This window comes from Oncorhynchus mykiss, unplaced genomic scaffold (genome assembly GCF_057628025.1).
Source record: "Oncorhynchus mykiss isolate SJ-2025 unplaced genomic scaffold, ASM5762802v1 scaffold93, whole genome shotgun sequence".
Taxonomy (NCBI): Eukaryota; Metazoa; Chordata; class Actinopteri; order Salmoniformes; family Salmonidae; genus Oncorhynchus; species Oncorhynchus mykiss.
The window spans coordinates 2,257,501-2,275,000 of NW_028322092.1; the positions used below are offsets into that span (position 1 = coordinate 2,257,501).

The 17,500-nt window shown below is 49.2% G+C and overlaps 1 protein-coding gene across 1 annotated transcript in view; it reads left to right on the plus strand.

The window, feature by feature from the left end:
• The window catches only part of LOC110513475 (intermembrane lipid transfer protein VPS13B), a gene marked incomplete at its 3' end in the record, with an annotated part of 690,119 nt that overhangs the window by 109,999 nt on the left and 562,620 nt on the right, over positions 1–17,500 (plus strand). Inside the window, 1 exon segment of the mRNA XM_090228566.1 lies at positions 17,054–17,322. Within this exon segment, the coding sequence (XP_090084692.1) occupies positions 17,054–17,322 (269 nt within the window).

Sequence of the window (17,500 nt, forward strand, 5' to 3'; positions counted from 1 at the left end):
ATCAGTGCCCGACCTCACTAATGCTCTTGTAGCTGAATGGAAGCAAGTCCCCGTAGCAATGTTCCAACATCTAGTGGAAAGCCTTCCCAGAAGAGAGGAGGCTGTTATAGCAGCAATGTTCCAACATCTATTGGAAAACCTTCCCAGAAGAGTGGAGGCTGTTATAGCAGCAATGGTCCAACATCTAGTGGAAAGCCTTCCCAGAAGAGTGAAGGCTGTTATAGCAGCAATGTTCCAACATCTAGTGGAAAGCCTTCCCAGAAGAGTGGAGGCTGTTATAGCAGCAATGTTCCAACACCTAGTGGAAAGCCTTCCCAGAAGAGTGGAGGCTGTTATAGCAGCAATGTTCCAACATCTAGTGGAAAGCCTTCCCAGAAGAGTGGAGGCTGTTATAGCAGCAATGTTCCAACATCTAGTGGAAAGCCTTCCCAGAACAGTGGAGGATGTTATAGCAGCAATGTTCCAACATCTAGTGGAAAGCCTTCCCAGAAGAGTGAAGGCTGTTATAGCAGCAATGTTCCAACACCTAGTGGAAAGCCTTCCCAGAAGGGTGGAGGCTGTTATAGCAGCAATGTTCCAACACCTAGTGGAAAGCCTTCCCAGAAGAGTGGAGGCTGTTATAGCAGCAATGTTCCAACATCTAGTAGAAAGCCTTCCCAGAAGAGTGGAGGCTGTTATAGCAGCAATGTTCCAACACCTAGTGGAAAGCCTTCCCAGAAGAGTGGAGGCTGTTATAGCAGCAATGTTCCTACATCTAGTAGAAAGCCTTCCCAGAAGAATGGAGGCTGTTATAGCAGCAATGTTCCAACATCTAGTGGAAAGCCTTCCCAGAAGAGTGGAGGCTGTTATAGCAGCAATGTTCCAACATCTAGTGGAAAGCCTTCCCAGAAGAGTGCAGGCTGTTATAGCAGCAATGTTCCAACATCTAGTGGAAAGCCTTCCCAGAAGAGTGGAGGCTGTTATAGCAGCAATGTTCCAACATCTAGTGGAAAGCCTTCCCAGAAGAGTGGAGGCTGTTATAGCAGCAATGTTCCAACATCTAGTGGAAAGCCTTCCCAGAAGAGTGGAGGCTGTTATAGCAGCAATGTTCCAACATCTAGTGGAAAGCCTTCCCAGAAGAGTGGAGGCTGTTATAGCAGCAATGTTCCAACATCTAGTGGAAAGCCTTCCCAGAAGAGTGGAGGCTGTTATAGCAGCAATGTTCCAACATCTAGTGGAAAGCCTTCCCAGAAGAGTGGAGGCTGTTATAGCAGCAATGTTCCAACATCTAGTGGAAAGCCTTCCCAGAAGAGTGGAGGCTGTTATAGCAGCAATGTTCCAACATCTAGTGGAAAGCCTTCCCAGAAGAGTGGAGGCTGTTATAGCAGCAATGTTCCAACATCTAGTGGAAAGCCTTCCCAGAAGAGTGGAGGCTGTTATAGCAGCAATGTTCCTACATCTAGTGGAAAGCCTTCCCAGAAGAGTGGAGGCTGTTATAGCAGCAATGTTCCATCATCTAGTGGAAAGCCTTCCCAGAAGAGTGCAGGCTGTTATAGCAGCAATGTTCCATCATCTAGTGGAAAGCCTTCCCAGAAGAGTGGAGGCTGTTATAGCAGCAATGTTCCAACATCTAGTGGAAAGCCTTCCCAGAAGAGTGGAGGCTGTTATAGCAGCAATGTTCCATCATCTAGTGGAAAGCCTTCCCAGAAGAGTGCAGGCTGTTATAGCAGCAATGTTCCATCATCTAGTGGAATGCCTTCCCAGAAGAGTGCAGGCTGTTATAGCAGCAATGTTCCAACATCTAGTGGAAAGCCGTCCCAGAAGAGTGGAGGCTGTTATAGCAGCAATGTTCCATCATCTAGTGGAAAGCCTTCCCAGAAGAGTGGAGGCTGTTATAGCAGCAATGTTCCAACATCTAGTGGAAAGCCTTCCCAGAAGAGTGGAGGCTGTTATAGCAGCAATGTTCCAACATCTAGTGGAAAGCCGTCCCAGAAGAGTGGAGGCTGTTATAGCAGCAATGTTCCATCATCTAGTGGAAAGCCTTCCCAGAAGAGTGGAGGCTGTTATAGCAGCAATGTTCCAACATCTAGTGGAAAGCCTTCCCAGAAGAGTGCAGGCTGTTATAGCAGCAATGTTCCATCATCTAGTGGAAAGCCTTCCCAGAAGAGTGCAGGCTGTTATAGCAGCAATGTTCCAACATCTAGTGGAAAGCCGTCCCAGAAGAGTGGAGGCTGTTATAGCAGCAATGTTCCATCATCTAGTGGAAAGCCTTCCCAGAAGAGTGGAGGCTGTTATAGCAGCAATGTTCCAACATCTAGTGGAAAGCCTTCCCAGAAGAGTGGAGGCTGTTATAGCAGCAATGTTCCAACATCTAGTGGAAAGCCTTCCCAGAAGAGTGGAGGCTGTTATAGCAGCAATGTTCCAACATCTAGTGGAAAGCCTTCCCAGAAGAGTGGAGGCTGTTATAGCAGCAATGTTCCAACATCTAGTGGAAAGCCTTCCCAGAAGAGTGGAGGCTGTTATAGCAGCAATGTTCCAACATCTAGTGGAAAGCCTTCCCAGAAGAGTGGAGGCTGTTATAGCAGCAATGTTCCAACATCTAGTGGAAAGCCTTCCCAGAAGAGTGGAGGCTGTTATAGCAGCAATGTTCCAACATCTAGTGGAAAGCCTTCCCAGAAGAGTGGAGGCTGTTATAGCAGCAATGTTCCAACATCTAGTGGAAAGCCTTCCCAGAAGAGTGGAGGCTGTTATAGCAGCAATGTTCCAACATCTAGTGGAAAGCCTTCCCAGAAGAGTGGAGGCTGTTATAGCAGTAATGTTCCAACATCTAGTGGAAAGCCTTCCCAGAAGAGTGGAGGCTGTTATAGCAGCAATGTTCCAACATCTAGTGGAAAGCCTTCCCAGAAGAGTGGAGGCTGTTATAGCAGCAATGTTCCAACACCTAGTGGAAAGCCTTCCCAGAAGAGTGGAGGCTGTTATAGCAGCAATGTTCCAACATCTAGTGGAAAGCCTTCCCAGAAGAGTGGAGGCTGTTATAGCAGCAATGTTCCAACATCTAGTGGAAAGCCTTCCCAGAAGAGTGGAGGATGTTATAGCAGCAATGTTCCAACATCTAGTGGAAAGCCTTCCCAGAAGAGTGGAGGCTGTTATAGCAGCAATGTTCCAACATCTAGTGGAAAGCCTTCCCAGAAGAGTGGAGGCTGTTATAGCAGCAATGTTCCAACATCTAGTGGAAAGCCTTCCCAGAAGAGTGGAGGATGTTATAGCAGCAATGTTCCAACATCTAGTGGAAAGCCTTCCCAGAAGAGTGGAGGCTGTTATAGCAGCAATGTTCCAACATCTAGTGGAAAGCCTTCCCAGAAGAGTGGAGGATGTTATAGCAGCAATGTTCCAACATCTAGTGGAAAGCCTTCCCAGAAGAGTGGAGGCTGTTATAGCAGCAATGTTCCAACATCTAGTGGAAAGCCTTCCCAGAAGAGTGGAGGCTGTTATAGCAGCAATGTTCCAACATCTAGTGGAAAGCCTTCCCAGAAGAGTGGAGGATGTTATAGCAGCAATGTTCCAACATCTAGTGGAAAGCCTTCCCAGAAGAGTGGAGGCTGTTATAGCAGCAATGTTCCAACATCTAGTGGAAAGCCTTCCCTGAAGAGTGGAGGCTGTTATAGCAGCAATGTTCCAACATCTAGTGGAAAGCCTTCCCAGAAGAGTGGAGGCTGTTATAGCAGCAATGTTCCAACATCTAGTGGAAAGCCTTCCCAGAAGAGTGGAGGCTGTTATAGCAGCAATGTTCCAACATCTATTGGAAAGCCTTCCCAGAAGAGTGGAGGCTGTTATAGCAGCAATGTTCCAACATCTAGTGGAAAGCCTTCCCAGAAGAGTGGAGGCTGTTATAGCAGCAATGTTCCAACATCTAGTGGAAAGCCTTCCCAGAAGAGTGGAGGATGTTATAGCAGCAATGTTCCAACATCTAGTGGAAAGCCTTCCCAGAAGAGTGGAGGCTGTTATAGCAGCAATGTTCCAACATCTAGTGGAAAGCCTTCCCAGAAGAGTGGAGGCTGTTATAGCAGCAATGTTCCAACATCTAGTGGAAAGCCTTCCCAGAAGAGTGGAGGCTGTTATAGCAGCAATGTTCCAACATCTAGTGGAAAGCCTTCCCAGAAGAGTGGAGGCTGTTATAGCAGTAATGTTCCAACATCTAGTGGAAAGCCTTCCCAGAAGAGTGGAGGCTGTTATAGCAGCAATGTTCCAACATCTAGTGGAAAGCCTTCCCAGAAGAGTGGAGGCTGTTATAGCAGCAATGTTCCAACACCTAGTGGAAAGCCTTCCCAGAAGAGTGGAGGCTGTTATAGCAGCAATGTTCCAACATCTAGTGGAAAGCCTTCCCAGAAGAGTGGAGGCTGTTATAGCAGCAATGTTCCAACATCTAGTGGAAAGCCTTCCCAGAAGAGTGGAGGATGTTATAGCAGCAATGTTCCAACATCTAGTGGAAAGCCTTCCCAGAAGAGTGGAGGCTGTTATAGCAGCAATGTTCCAACATCTAGTGGAAAGCCTTCCCAGAAGAGTGGAGGCTGTTATAGCAGCAATGTTCCAACATCTAGTGGAAAGCCTTCCCAGAAGAGTGGAGGATGTTATAGCAGCAATGTTCCAACATCTAGTGGAAAGCCTTCCCAGAAGAGTGGAGGCTGTTATAGCAGCAATGTTCCAACATCTAGTGGAAAGCCTTCCCAGAAGAGTGGAGGATGTTATAGCAGCAATGTTCCAACATCTAGTGGAAAGCCTTCCCAGAAGAGTGGAGGCTGTTATAGCAGCAATGTTCCAACATCTAGTGGAAAGCCTTCCCAGAAGAGTGGAGGCTGTTATAGCAGCAATGTTCCAACATCTAGTGGAAAGCCTTCCCAGAAGAGTGGAGGCTGTTATAGCAGCAATGTTCCAACATCTAGTGGAAAGCCTTCCCAGAAGAGTGGAGGCTGTTATAGCAGCAATGTTCCAACATCTAGTGGAAAGCCTTCCCAGAAGAGTGGAGGCTGTTATAGCAGCAATGTTCCAACATCTAGTGGAAAGCCTTCCCAGAAGAGTGGAGGATGTTATAGCAGCAATGTTCCAACATCTAGTGGAAAGCCTTCCCAGAAGAGTGGAGGCTGTTATAGCAGCAATGTTCCAACATCTAGTGGAAAGCCTTCCCAGAAGAGTGCAGGCTGTTATAGCAGCAATGTTCCAACATCTATTGGAAAGCCTTCCCAGAAGAGTGGAGGATGTTATAGCAGCAATGTTCCAACATCTAGTGGAAAGCCTTCCCAGAAGAGTGGAGGATGTTATAGCAGCAATGTTCCAACATCTAGTGGAAAGCCTTCCCAGAAGAGTGGAGGCTGTTATAGCAGCAATGTTCCAACATCTAGTGGAAAACCTTCCCAGAAGAGTGGAGGCTGTTATAGCAGCAATGTTCCAACATCTAGTGGAAAGCCTTCCCAGAAGAGTGGAGGCTGTTATAGCAGCAATGTTCCAACATCTAGTGGAAAGCCTTCCCCGAAGAGTGGAGGATGTTATAGCAGCAATGTTCCAACATCTAGTGGAAAGCCTTCCCCGAAGAGTGGAGGCTGTTATAGCAGCAATGTTCCAACATCTAGTGGAAAGCCTTCCCAGAAGAGTGGAGGATGTTATAGCAGCAATGTTCCAACATCTAGTGGAAAGCCTTCCTAGAAGAGTGGAGGCTGTTATAGCAGCAATGTTCCAACATCTAGTGGAAAGCCTTCCCCGAAGAGTGGAGGCTGTTATAGCAGCAATGTTCCAACATCTAGTGGAAAGCCTTCCCAGAAGAGTGGAGGATGTTATAGCAGCAATGTTCCAACATCTAGTGGAAAGCCTTCCCCGAAGAGTGGAGGCTGTTATAGCAGCAATGTTCCAACATCTAGTGGAAAGCCTTCCCAGAAGAGTGGAGGCTGTTATAGCGGCAATGTTCCAACATCTAGTGGAAAGCCTTCCCAGAAGAGTGCAGGCTGTTATAGCGGCAATGTTCCAACATCTAGTGGAAAGCCTTCCCAGAAGAGTGGAGGCTGTTATAGCGGCAATGTTCCAACATCTAGTGGAAAGCCTTCCCAGAAGAGTGGAGGCTGTTATAGCAGCAATGTTCCAACATCTAGTGGAAAGCCTTCCCTGAAGAGTGGAGGCTGTTATAGCAGCAATGTTCCAACATCTAGTGGAAAGCCTTCCCAGAAGAGTGGAGGATGTTATAGCAGCAATGTTCCATCATCTAGTGGAAAGCCTTCCCAGAAGAGTGGAGGCTGTTATAGCAGCAATGTTCCAACATCTAGTGGAAAGCCTTCCCAGAAGAGTGGAGGCTGTTATAGCAGCAATGTTCCAACATCTAGTGGAAAGCCTTCCCAGAAGAGTGGAGGCTGTTATAGCAGCAATGTTCCAACATCTAGTGGAAAGCCTTCCCAGAAGAGTGGAGGCTGTTATAGCAGCAATGTTCCAACATCTAGTGGAAAGCCTTCCCAGAAGAGTGGAGACTGTTATAGCAGCAATGTTCCAACATCTAGTGGAAAGCCTTCCCAGAAGAGTGGAGGCTGTTATAGCAGCAATGTTCCAACATCTAGTGGAAAGCCTTCCCAGAAGAGTGGAGGCTGTTATAGCAGCAATGTTCCAACATCTAGTGGAAAGCCTTCCCAGAAGAGTGGAGTCTGTTATAGCAGCAATGTTCCAACATCTAGTGGAAAGCCTTCCCAGAAGAGTGGAGGCTGTTATAGCAGCAATGTTCCAACATCTAGTGGAAAGCCTTCCCAGAAGAGTGGAGGCTGTTATAGCAGCAATGGAGGGGAACCAACTCCATATTAATGCCCATGATTTTGGAATGAGATTGTTTAGACGAGCAGGTGTCCACATACCTTTGATCGTGTAGTGTTTCTGCCCATTAAAAGTCTTACACAAAGTAAAGAATAAAATGTTTAAACTGAAGCAGGAATGTGATCTTTTTACTCTTGAACAGAAGCCAACGACTGACAGGTCGAACTCAGATAAAACATACTGCTTCATGACAAACCAACCTGGTAAATATCTCACATTGACTAAACTAATACGATCAGTTGTAAAAACTGATACGATCAGTTGTAAAAACTAATACTATCAGTTGTAAAAACTAATACAATCAGTTGTAAAAACTAATACAATCAGTTGTAAAAACTAATACAATCAGTTGTAAAAACTAATACAATCAGTTGTAAAAACGGATACGATCAGTTGTAAAAACTAATACAATCAGTTGTAAAAACTAATACAATCAGTTGTAAAAACTAATACAATCAGTTGTAAAAACTAATACAATCAGTTGTAAAAACTGATACAATCAGTTGTAAAAACTAATACAAGCAGTTGTAAAAACTAATACAATCAGTTGTAAAAACTGATACAATCAGTTGTAAAAACTGATACAATCAGTTGTAAAAACTGATACAATCAGTTGTAAAAACTAATACGATCAGTTGTAAAAACTGATACAATCAGTTGTAAAAACTGATACGATCAGTTGTAAAAACTAATACAATCAGTTGTAAAAACTGATACAATCAGTTGTAAAAACTGATACAATCAGTTGTAAAAACTAATACGATCAGTTGTAAAAACTGATACAATCAGTTGTAAAAACTAATACGATCAGTTGTAAAAACTGATACGATCAGTTGTAAAAACTAATACGATCAGTTGTAAAAACTAATACGATCAGTTGTAAAAACTAATACGATCAGTTGTAAAAACTAATACAATCAGTTGTAAAAACTAATACAATCAGTTGTAAAAACTGATACAATCAGTTGTAAAAACTAATACAAGCAGTTGTAAAAACTAATATGATCAGTTGTAAAAACTGATACAATCAGTTGTAAAAACTGATACAATCAGTTGTAAAAACTGATACAATCAGTTGTAAAAACTAATACGATCAGTTGTAAAAACTAATACGATCAGTTGTAAAAACTGATACAATCAGTTGTAAAAACTGATACAATCAGTTGTAAAAACGGATACGATCAGTTGTAAAAACGGATACGATCAGTTGTAAAAACTAATACAATCAGTTGTAAAAACTAATACAATCAGTTGTAAAAACTAATACAATCAGTTGTAAAAACTGATACAATCAGTTGTAAAAACTAATACAATCAGTTGTAAAAACTAATACAATCAGTTGTAAAAACTAATACAATCAGTTGTAAAAACTAATACAATCAGTTGTAAAAACTAATACAATCAGTTGTAAAAACGGATACAATCAGTTGTAAAAACTGATACAATCAGTTGTAAAAACTGATACAATCAGTTGTAAAAATGGATACAATCAGTTGTAAAAACGGATACAATCAGTTGTAAAAACGGATATAATCAGTTGTAAAAACGGATACAATCAGTTGTAAAAACGGATACAATCAGTTGTAAAAACTAATACAATCAGTTGTAAAAACTAATACAATCAGTTGTAAAAACTAATACAATCAGTTGTAAAAACTGATACAATCAGTTGTAAAAACGGATACAATCAGTTGTAAAAACTAATACGATCAGTTTTAAAAACTGATACAATCAGTTGTAGAAACGGATACAATCAGTTGTAAAAACGGATACAATCAGTTGTAAAAACTAATACGATCAGTTGTAAAAACGGATACGATCAGTTGTAAAATGGATACAATCAGTTGTAAAAACGGATACAATCAGTTGTAAAAACGGATACAATCAGTTGTAAAAACGGATACAATCAGTTGTAAAAACGGATACAATCAGTTGTAAAAACGGATACAATCAGTTGTAAAAACGGACACAATCAGTTGTAAAAACTGATACGATCAGTTGTAAAAACGGATACAATCAGTTGTAAAAACTAATACAATCAGTTGTAAAAACGGATACAATCAGTTGTAATTGTAAAAGATAAAGATACTAAAACGGACTTTAGAAACCAACAACGTGATTTCATGTCAATTTTTAAAGTTTATAATTTGAAGAAATGTATAATTTGGAATGGAACAACAGTTGGACGGATCGTAAAATCTCTTATCAGCAGACCAAAAATAAACCCTAAAAACAGACATCACCCAAGAATGGATATTAGATAGTGTTAAAACACGAGAGAAGCATCAGGAATGGATGGCTGGTAAAACACGAGGAGGAGAAGCACCAGGAATGGATGGCTGGTAAAACACGAGGAGAGAAGAACCAAAAATGGATGGCTGGTAAACACGAGGAGAGAAGCACCAGGAATGGATGGCTGGTAAAACACGAGGAGAGAAGCACCAGGAATGGATGGCTGGTAAACACGAGGAGGAGAAGCACCAGGAATGGATGGCTGGTAAAACACGAGGAGAGAAGCACCAGGAATGGATGGCTGGTAAAACACGAGGAAGAGAAGCACCAGGAATGGATGGCTGGTAAAACACGAGGAGAGAAGCACCAGGAATGGATGGCTGGTAAAACACGAGGAAGAGAAGCACCAAAAATGGATGGCTGGTAAACACGAGGAGGAGAAGCACCAGGAATGGATGGCTGGTAAAACACGAGGAGAGAAGCACCAGGAATGGATGGCTGGTAAAACACGAGGAAGAGAAGCACCAGGAATGGATGGCTGGTAAAACACGAGGAGAGAAGCACCAAGAATGGATGGCTGGTAAAACACGAGGAGAGAAGCACCAGGAATGGATGGCTGGTAAAACACGAGGAGAGAAGCACCAGGAATGGATGGCTGGTAAAACACGAGGAGAGAAGCACCAAGAATGGATGGCTGGTAAAACACGAGGAGAGAAGCACCAGGAATGGATGGGTTTCCCATAGAATTCTCTTCAACATTTTTACAAAGTAACTCTCCAGATGTACACAAATGACAACAAACACGTCACTCAATTCAATACTTTCTAGTTCCATGTATCAAACATTTATTTCAGTTCTGTTAAAACCAGGAAAATCTGGAGAGTCCCCTGCTGATAATAGACCCTGAAGTTGAATAAATTGTGACCAGTAGAAGGTCTTGGTGTTTAGACGTGACACCTCAGACTCTCACAGGAAGTACAAAACAACGACCAGTAGAAGGTCTTGGTGTTTAGACGTGACACCTCAGACTCTCACAGGAAGTACTAAACAACGACCAGTAGAAGGTCTTGGTGTTTAGACGTGACACCTCAGACTCTCACAGGAAGTACTAAACAACGACCAGTAGAAGGTCTTGGTGTTTAGACGTGACACCTCAGACTCTCACAGGAAGTACTAAACAACGACCAGTAGAAGGTCTTGGTGTTTAGACGTGACACCTCAGTCTCTCACAGGAAGTACTAAACAACGACCAGTAGAAGGGCTTGGTGTTTAGACGTGACACCTCAGACTCTCACAGGAAGTACTAAACAACGACCAGTAGAAGGTCTTGGTGTTTAGACGTGACACCTCAGTCTCTCACAGGAAGTACAAAACAACGACCAGTAGAAGGTCTTGGTGTTTAGACGTGACACCTCAGTCTCTCACAGGAAGTACAAAACATCGACCAGTAGAAGGGCTTGGTGTTTAGACCTGACACCTCAGTCTCTCACAGGAAGTACAAAACAACGACCAGTAGAAGATCTTGGTGTTTAGACCTGACACCTCAGTCTCTCACAGGAAGTACAAAACAACGACCAGTAGAAGGTCTTGGTGTTTAGACCTGACACCTCAGTCTCTCACAGGAAGTACAAAACAACGACCAGTAGAAGGGCTTGGTGTTTAGACGTGACACCTCAGACTCTCACAGGAAGTACAAAGCAACGACCAGTAGAAGGGCTTGGTGTTTAGACGTGACACCTCAGTCTCTCACAGGAAGTACAAAACAACGACCAGTAGAAGGGCTTGGTGTTTAGACGTGACACCGCAGTCTCTCACAGGAAGTACAAAACAACGACCAGTAGAAGGGCTTGGTGTTTAGACGTGACACCTCAGTCTCTCACAGGAAGTACAAAACAACGACCAGTAGAATCTTGGTGTTTAGACGTGACACCTCAGTCTCTCACAGGAAGTACAAAACAACGACCAGTAGAAGGTCTTGTGTGTTTAGACGTGACACCTCAGACTCTCAAAGGAAGTACAAAACAACGACCAGTAGAAGGTCTTGGTGTTTAGACGTGACACCTCAGACTCTCACAGGAAGTACAAAAAAGAAAACAACGACCAGTAGAAGCCAGAACAGTGTATTTCTCAACAGCCAATTCTCAAAGTGAAAGATTTAATTAAAACATGACATAATTTTCACCGCCTAAGCCTGTGGGATTCCTGTGCTGTGACCTCACGCGGGTTATTGTTTTGAGAGAGAGAGCGAGTACATTCTTGTCTATTGACATCAGCTTCCCCTGGCTGGCGCAGAGGGGAGCAGGCCAGCTCAGGGAAACAGACACGACCATACAGGTTCATAGGTCAGGGGAGCCACATTAGAGCGTGACCACCTCTAGGCGACTCGCTCACAGCCCCTGGCAGAGTGGTACACCTACAGCCCTACAGCCCCCAGTTCCTCTCCCCAGCCCCTGGCAGAGTGGTACACCTACAGCCCTACAGCCCCCAGTTCCTCTCCCCAGCCCCTAGCAGAGTGGTACACCTACAGCTCCTCTCCCCAGCCCCTGGCAGAGTGGTACACCTACAGTTCCTCTCCCCAGCCCCTGGCAGAGTGGTACACCTACAGCCCCCAGCTCCTCTCCCCAGCCCCTGGCAGAGTGGTACACCTACAGCTCCTCTCCCCAGCCCCTGGCAGAGTGGTACACCTACAGCCCCCAGCTCCTCTCCCCTGGCCTGTGACTCCTGTGATTCAGCTCTTGGTTAGCCATGAACAGGATGATCCACTGGGCCAGAACTCTACTGTCAGGATGATCCACTGGGCCAGAACTCTACTGTCAGGATGATCCACTGGGCCAGAACTCTACTGTCAGGATGATCCACTGGGCCAGAGCTCTACTGTCAGGATGATCCACTGGGCCAGAACTCTACTGTCAGGATGATCCACTGGGCCAGAACTTTACTGTCAGGATGATCCACCGGGCCAGAACTCTACTGTCAGGATGATCCACTGGGCCAGAACCCTACTGTCAGGATGATCCACCGGGCCAGAACTCTACTGTCAGGATGATCCACTGGGCCAGAACTCTACTGTCAGGATGATCCACCAGGCCAGAACTCTACTGTCAGGATGATGTAGGAAATTCCCTGTTAAAACTGAGGATGATGGAAGAGGGGCATGAGTGGAAAAGTTTGAACCAATGCTCTAGCCTGACGCGGTAAGGACTGGCTGGCTGGCTGGCTGGCTGACTGATTGACTGGCTGGCTGGCTGACTGATTGGCTGGCTGGCTGACCTGCCTACCTGTCTGCCTACCCGACTGCCTGTCTGACTGAAAAGCACCACATCCTGCCTCACCTGCGTGCCTCGGTGCCATGTCAGCTTTCCCGTCACCAACCCATCTACCCTCCGAGGCACTGCTCTCTCCGGCTCTGCTTCCAGTGGTTTGTAGTGTCCAGCTGAATCAACTTGGCCGAGTCCAACCCACAGGAAGTCCAGATTCATGAAGAGGGCCACGTCACCACCGCTGTCACAGTTGACGTGTAATCAAAGCTGTGTTTTCTTTCACTGATGAAATGAAATGAGAGTTCCCCTATAATTACATTATCACTAAGTCTGCAAGAGTTTGTTGTTTTAAGGTTTTAAGGTTTTAGGTTTTAAGTTGAGTGTTTAAACAGGAGCTCAGATCCATTTGGTTGAGTGTTTAAACAGGAGCTCACATCCATTTGGTTGAGTGTTTAAACAGGAGCTCACATCCATTTGGTTGAGTGTTTAAACAGGAGCTCACATCCATTTGGTTGAGTGTTTAAACAGGAGCTCACATCCATTTGGTTGAGTGTTTAAACAGGAGCTCACATCCATTTGGTTGAGTGTTTAAACAGGAGCTCAGATCCATTTGGTTGAACACATTGGGCTTTATTGAAACGTCTGTTTTTCATCGATATGTCAGTCATACAGCGTTTGACAAAGGGTCCTCTCTTTACAGGACACCTCAGGTTGTTCATGTCTGTCTTAATTACAGGACACCTCGGGTTGTTCATGTGTGTCTTAATTACAAGACACCTCAGGTTGTTCATGTGTGTCTTAATTAGAGGACACCCCAGCCTTCCCATAGTCCCCCAGCCTTCCCATAGTCCCCCGGCCTTCCCATAGTCCCCCAGCCTTCCCATAGTCCCTCAGCCTTCCCATAGTCCCCCAGCCTTCCCATAGTCCCCCGGCCTTCCCATAGTCCCCCGGCCTTCCCATAGTCCCCCAGCCTCCCTTAGTCCCCCTGCCTTCCCGTAGTCCCCCGCCTTTCCGTAGTCCGCCAGCCTTCCCGTAGTCGCTCACGCTCAGCCTTCCCATAGTCCCCCGGCCTTCCCATAGTCCCCCAGCCTTCCCGTAGTCCTCCGGCCTTCCCGTAGTCGCTCAGCCTTCCCATGGTCCCCTGCCTTCCCATGGTCCCCCGGCCTTCCCGTAGTCGCTCAGCCTTCCCGTAGTCCCCCAGCCTTCCCATGGTCCCCCGGCCTTCCCGTAGTCGCTCAGCCTTCCCGTAGTCCCCCAGCCTTCCCGTAGTCCCCCGCCTTCCCGTAGTCCGCCAGCCTTCCCGTTGTCCCCCAGCCTCCCTTAGTCCCCCTGCCTTCCCGTAGTCCCCCTGCCTTCCCATAGTCCCCCGGCCTTCCCATAGTCCCCCAGCCTCCCTTAGTCCCCCTGCCTTCCCGTAGTCCCCCGCCTTCCCGTAGTCCGCCAGCCTTCCCGTTGTCCCCCAACCTTCCCATAGTCGCTCAGCCTTCCCATAGTCCCCCGGCCTTCCCGTAGTCGCTCAGCCTTCCCGTAGTCCCCCAGCCTTCCCATGGTCCCCCGGCCTTCCCGTAGTCGCTCAGCCTTCCCGTAGTCCCCCAGCCTTCCCGTAGTCCCCCAGCCTTCCCGTAGTCCGCCAGCCTTCCCGTTGTCCCCCAGCCTCCCTTAGTCCCCCTGCCTTCCCGTAGTCCCCCGCCTTCCCGTAGTCCGCCAGCCTTCCCGTTGTCCCCCAGCCTCCCTTAGTCCCCCTGCCTTCCCGTAGTCCCCCTGCCTTCCCATAGTCCCCCGGCCTTCCCATAGTCCCCCAGCCTCCCTTAGTCCCCCTGCCTTCCCGTAGTCCCCCGCCTTCCCGTAGTCCGCCAGCCTTCCCGTTGTCCCCCAACCTTCCCATAGTCGCTCAGCCTTCCCATAGTCCCCCGGCCTTCCCGTAGTCGCTCAGCCTTCCCATAGTCCCCCAGCCTTCCCATAGTCCTCCGGCCTTCCCATAGTCCCCCAGCCTTCCCGTAGTCCTCTGGCCTTCCCATAGTCCTCTGGCCTTCCCATAGTCCCCCAGCCTTCCCGTAGTCCTCCGGCCTTCCCATAGTCCCCCAGCCTTCCAGTAGTCGCTCAGCCTTCCCATAGTCCTCCGGCCTTCCCATAGTCCGCCAGCCTTCCCGTAGTCGCTCACGCTCAGCCTTCCCATAGTCCCCCGGCCTTCCCATAGTCCCCCAGCCTTCCCATAGTCCTCCGGCCTTCCCGTAGTCACCTCAGGTTGTTCATGTCTGTCTTAATTACAGGACACCTCGGGTTGTTCATGTGTGTCTTAATTACAAGACACCTCAGGTTGTTCATGTGTGTCTTAATTAGAGGACACCCCAGCCTTCCCATAGTCCCCCAGCCTTCCCATAGTCCCCCGGCCTTCTCATAGTGCCCCAGCCTTCCCATAGTCCCTCAGCCTTCCCATAGTCCCCCAGCCTTCCCATAGTCCCCCGGCCTTCCCATAGTCCCCCGGCCTTCCCATAGTCCCCCAGCCTCCCTTAGTCCCCCTGCCTTCCCGTAGTCCCCCGCCTTCCCGTAGTCCGCCAGCCTTCCCGTAGTCGCTCACGCTCAGCCTTCCCATAGTCCCCCGGCCTTCCCATAGTCCCCCAGCCTTCCCGTAGTCCTCCGGCCTTCCCGTAGTCGCTCAGCCTTCCCATGGTCCCCTGCCTTCCCATGGTCCCCCGGCCTTCCCGTAGTCGCTCAGCCTTCCCGTAGTCCCCCAGCCTTCCCGTAGTCCCCCGCCTTCCCGTATTCCGCCAGCCTTCCCGTTGTCCCCCAGCCTCCCTTAGTCCCCCTGCCTTCCCGTAGTCCCCCTGCCTTCCCATAGTCCCCCGGCCTTCCCATAGTCCCCCAGCCTCCCGTAGTCCCCCTGCCTTCCCGTAGTCCCCCTGCCTTCCCGTAGTCCCCCGCCTTCCCGTAGTCCGCCAGCCTTCCCGTTGTCCCCCAACCTTCCCATAGTCGCTCAGCCTTCCCATAGTCCCCCGGCCTTCCCGTAGTCGCTCAGCCTTCCCATAGTCCCCCAGCCTTCCCATAGTCCTCCGGCCTTCCCATAGTCCCCCAGCCTTCCCGTAGTCCTCTGGCCTTCCCATAGTCCTCCGGCCTTCCCATAGTCCTCTGGCATTCCCATAGTCCCCCAGCCTTCCCGTAGTCCTCTGGCCTTCCCATAGTCCCCCAGCCTTCCAGTAGTCGCTCAGCCTTCCCATAGTCCTCCGGCCTTCCCATAGTCCACCAGCCTTCCCGTAGTCGCTCACGCTCAGCCTTCCCATAGTCCCCCGGCCTTCCCATAGTCCCCCAGCCTTCCCGTAGTCCTCCGGCCTTCCCGTAGTCGCTCAGCCTTCCCATGGTCCCCTGCCTACCCATAGTCCCCCGGCCTTCCCGTAGTCCCCCAGCCTTCCCATAGTCCCCCGGCCTTCCCATAGTCCCATAGTCCCCCAGCCTTCCCATAGTCCCATAGTCCCCCGGCCTTCCCATAGTCCCATAGTCCCCCGGCCTTCCCATAGTCCCATAGTCCCCCAGCCTTCCCCCGTAGTCCGCCAGCCTTCCCGTAGTCGCTCACGCTCAGCCTTCCCATAGTCCCCCGGCCTTCCCATAGTCCCCCAGCCTTCCCGTAGTCCTCCGGCCTTCCCGTAGTCGCTCAGCCTTCCCATGGTCCCCTGCCTTCCCATGGTCCCCCGGCCTTCCCGTAGTCGCTCAGCCTTCCCGTAGTCCCCCAGCCTTCCCGTAGTCCCCCGCCTTCCCGTATTCCGCCAGCCTTCCCGTTGTCCCCCAGCCTCCCTTAGTCCCCCTGCCTTCCCGTAGTCCCCCTGCCTTCCCATAGTCCCCCGGCCTTCCCATAGTCCCCCAGCCTCCCGTAGTCCCCCTGCCTTCCCGTAGTCCCCCGCCTTCCCGTATTCCGCCAGCCTTCCCGTTGTCCCCCAGCCTCCCTTAGTCCCCCTGCCTTCCCGTAGTCCCCCTGCCTTCCCATAGTCCCCCGGCCTTCCCATAGTCCCCCAGCCTCCCGTAGTCCCCCTGCCTTCCCGTAGTCCCCCGCCTTCCCGTAGTCCGCCAGCCTTCCCGTTGTCCCCCAACCTTCCCATAGTCGCTCAGCCTTCCCATAGTCCCCCGGCCTTCCCGTAGTCGCTCAGCCTTCCCATAGTCCCCCAGCCTTCCCATAGTCCTCCGGCCTTCCCATAGTCCCCCAGCCTTCCCGTAGTCCTCTGGCCTTCCCATAGTCCTCTGGCCTTCCCATAGTCCTCTGGCATTCCCATAGTCCCCCAGCCTTCCCGTAGTCCTCTGGCCTTCCCATAGTCCCCCAGCCTTCCAGTAGTCGCTCAGCCTTCCCATAGTCCTCCGGCCTTCCCATAGTCCGCCAGCCTTCCCGTAGTCGCTCACGCTCAGCCTTCCCATAGTCCCCCGGCCTTCCCATAGTCCCCCAGCCTTCCCGTAGTCCTCCGGCCTTCCCGTAGTCGCTCAGCCTTCCCATGGTCCCCTGCCTACCCATAGTCCCCCGGCCTTCCCGTAGTCCCCCAGCCTTCCCATAGTCCCCCGGCCTTCCCATAGTCCCATAGTCCCCCAGCCTTCCCATAGTCCCATAGTCCCCCGGCCTTCCCATAGTCCCATAGTCCCCCGGCCTTCCCATAGTCCCATAGTCCCCCAGCCTTCCCATAGTCCCCCAACCTTCCCGTAGTCCCTCAGCCTTCCAGTGTATTGACATCAAGCTGACTTATCTGTGTTGTGTTATTGTTCCTCAGGTCTGGAAGGAGACCCAGAGGCCCAGGTCATGGCAGGACAGTCCCCCAGCCCAGAGCTTTACATGCAGGGGGAGGAGGGGGACCAGGGCTGGGTGTCCTGGGCCTGGTCCTTCGTCCCAGCCATCGTGGGAGCTGAGGATGAGGAGGGAGAGGAAGGCTTCTACCAGCAGGGGGAGGAGGGAGGCCGGTCCAGCCCACAGCAGAACCCACCTAAAGACCCTGTTGTCTCCATAGGCTTCTACTGCACCAAGGCCTCTGTCACATTCAAGGTAGGAAGACCAGGGAGGGAGTGTGTGTCTGTGTGTGTCCAGGGTTGGAATATTGTGGAATGTGCTAGAATTAAAATATAAAATAATTTGAGCAATTCTGAATTTTTCCTACTGACATTATTGTTGTTGTACCAAAGCTACCTTTTCTCTGTCTCTATCTGTCTCGGTCTCTCTCTCT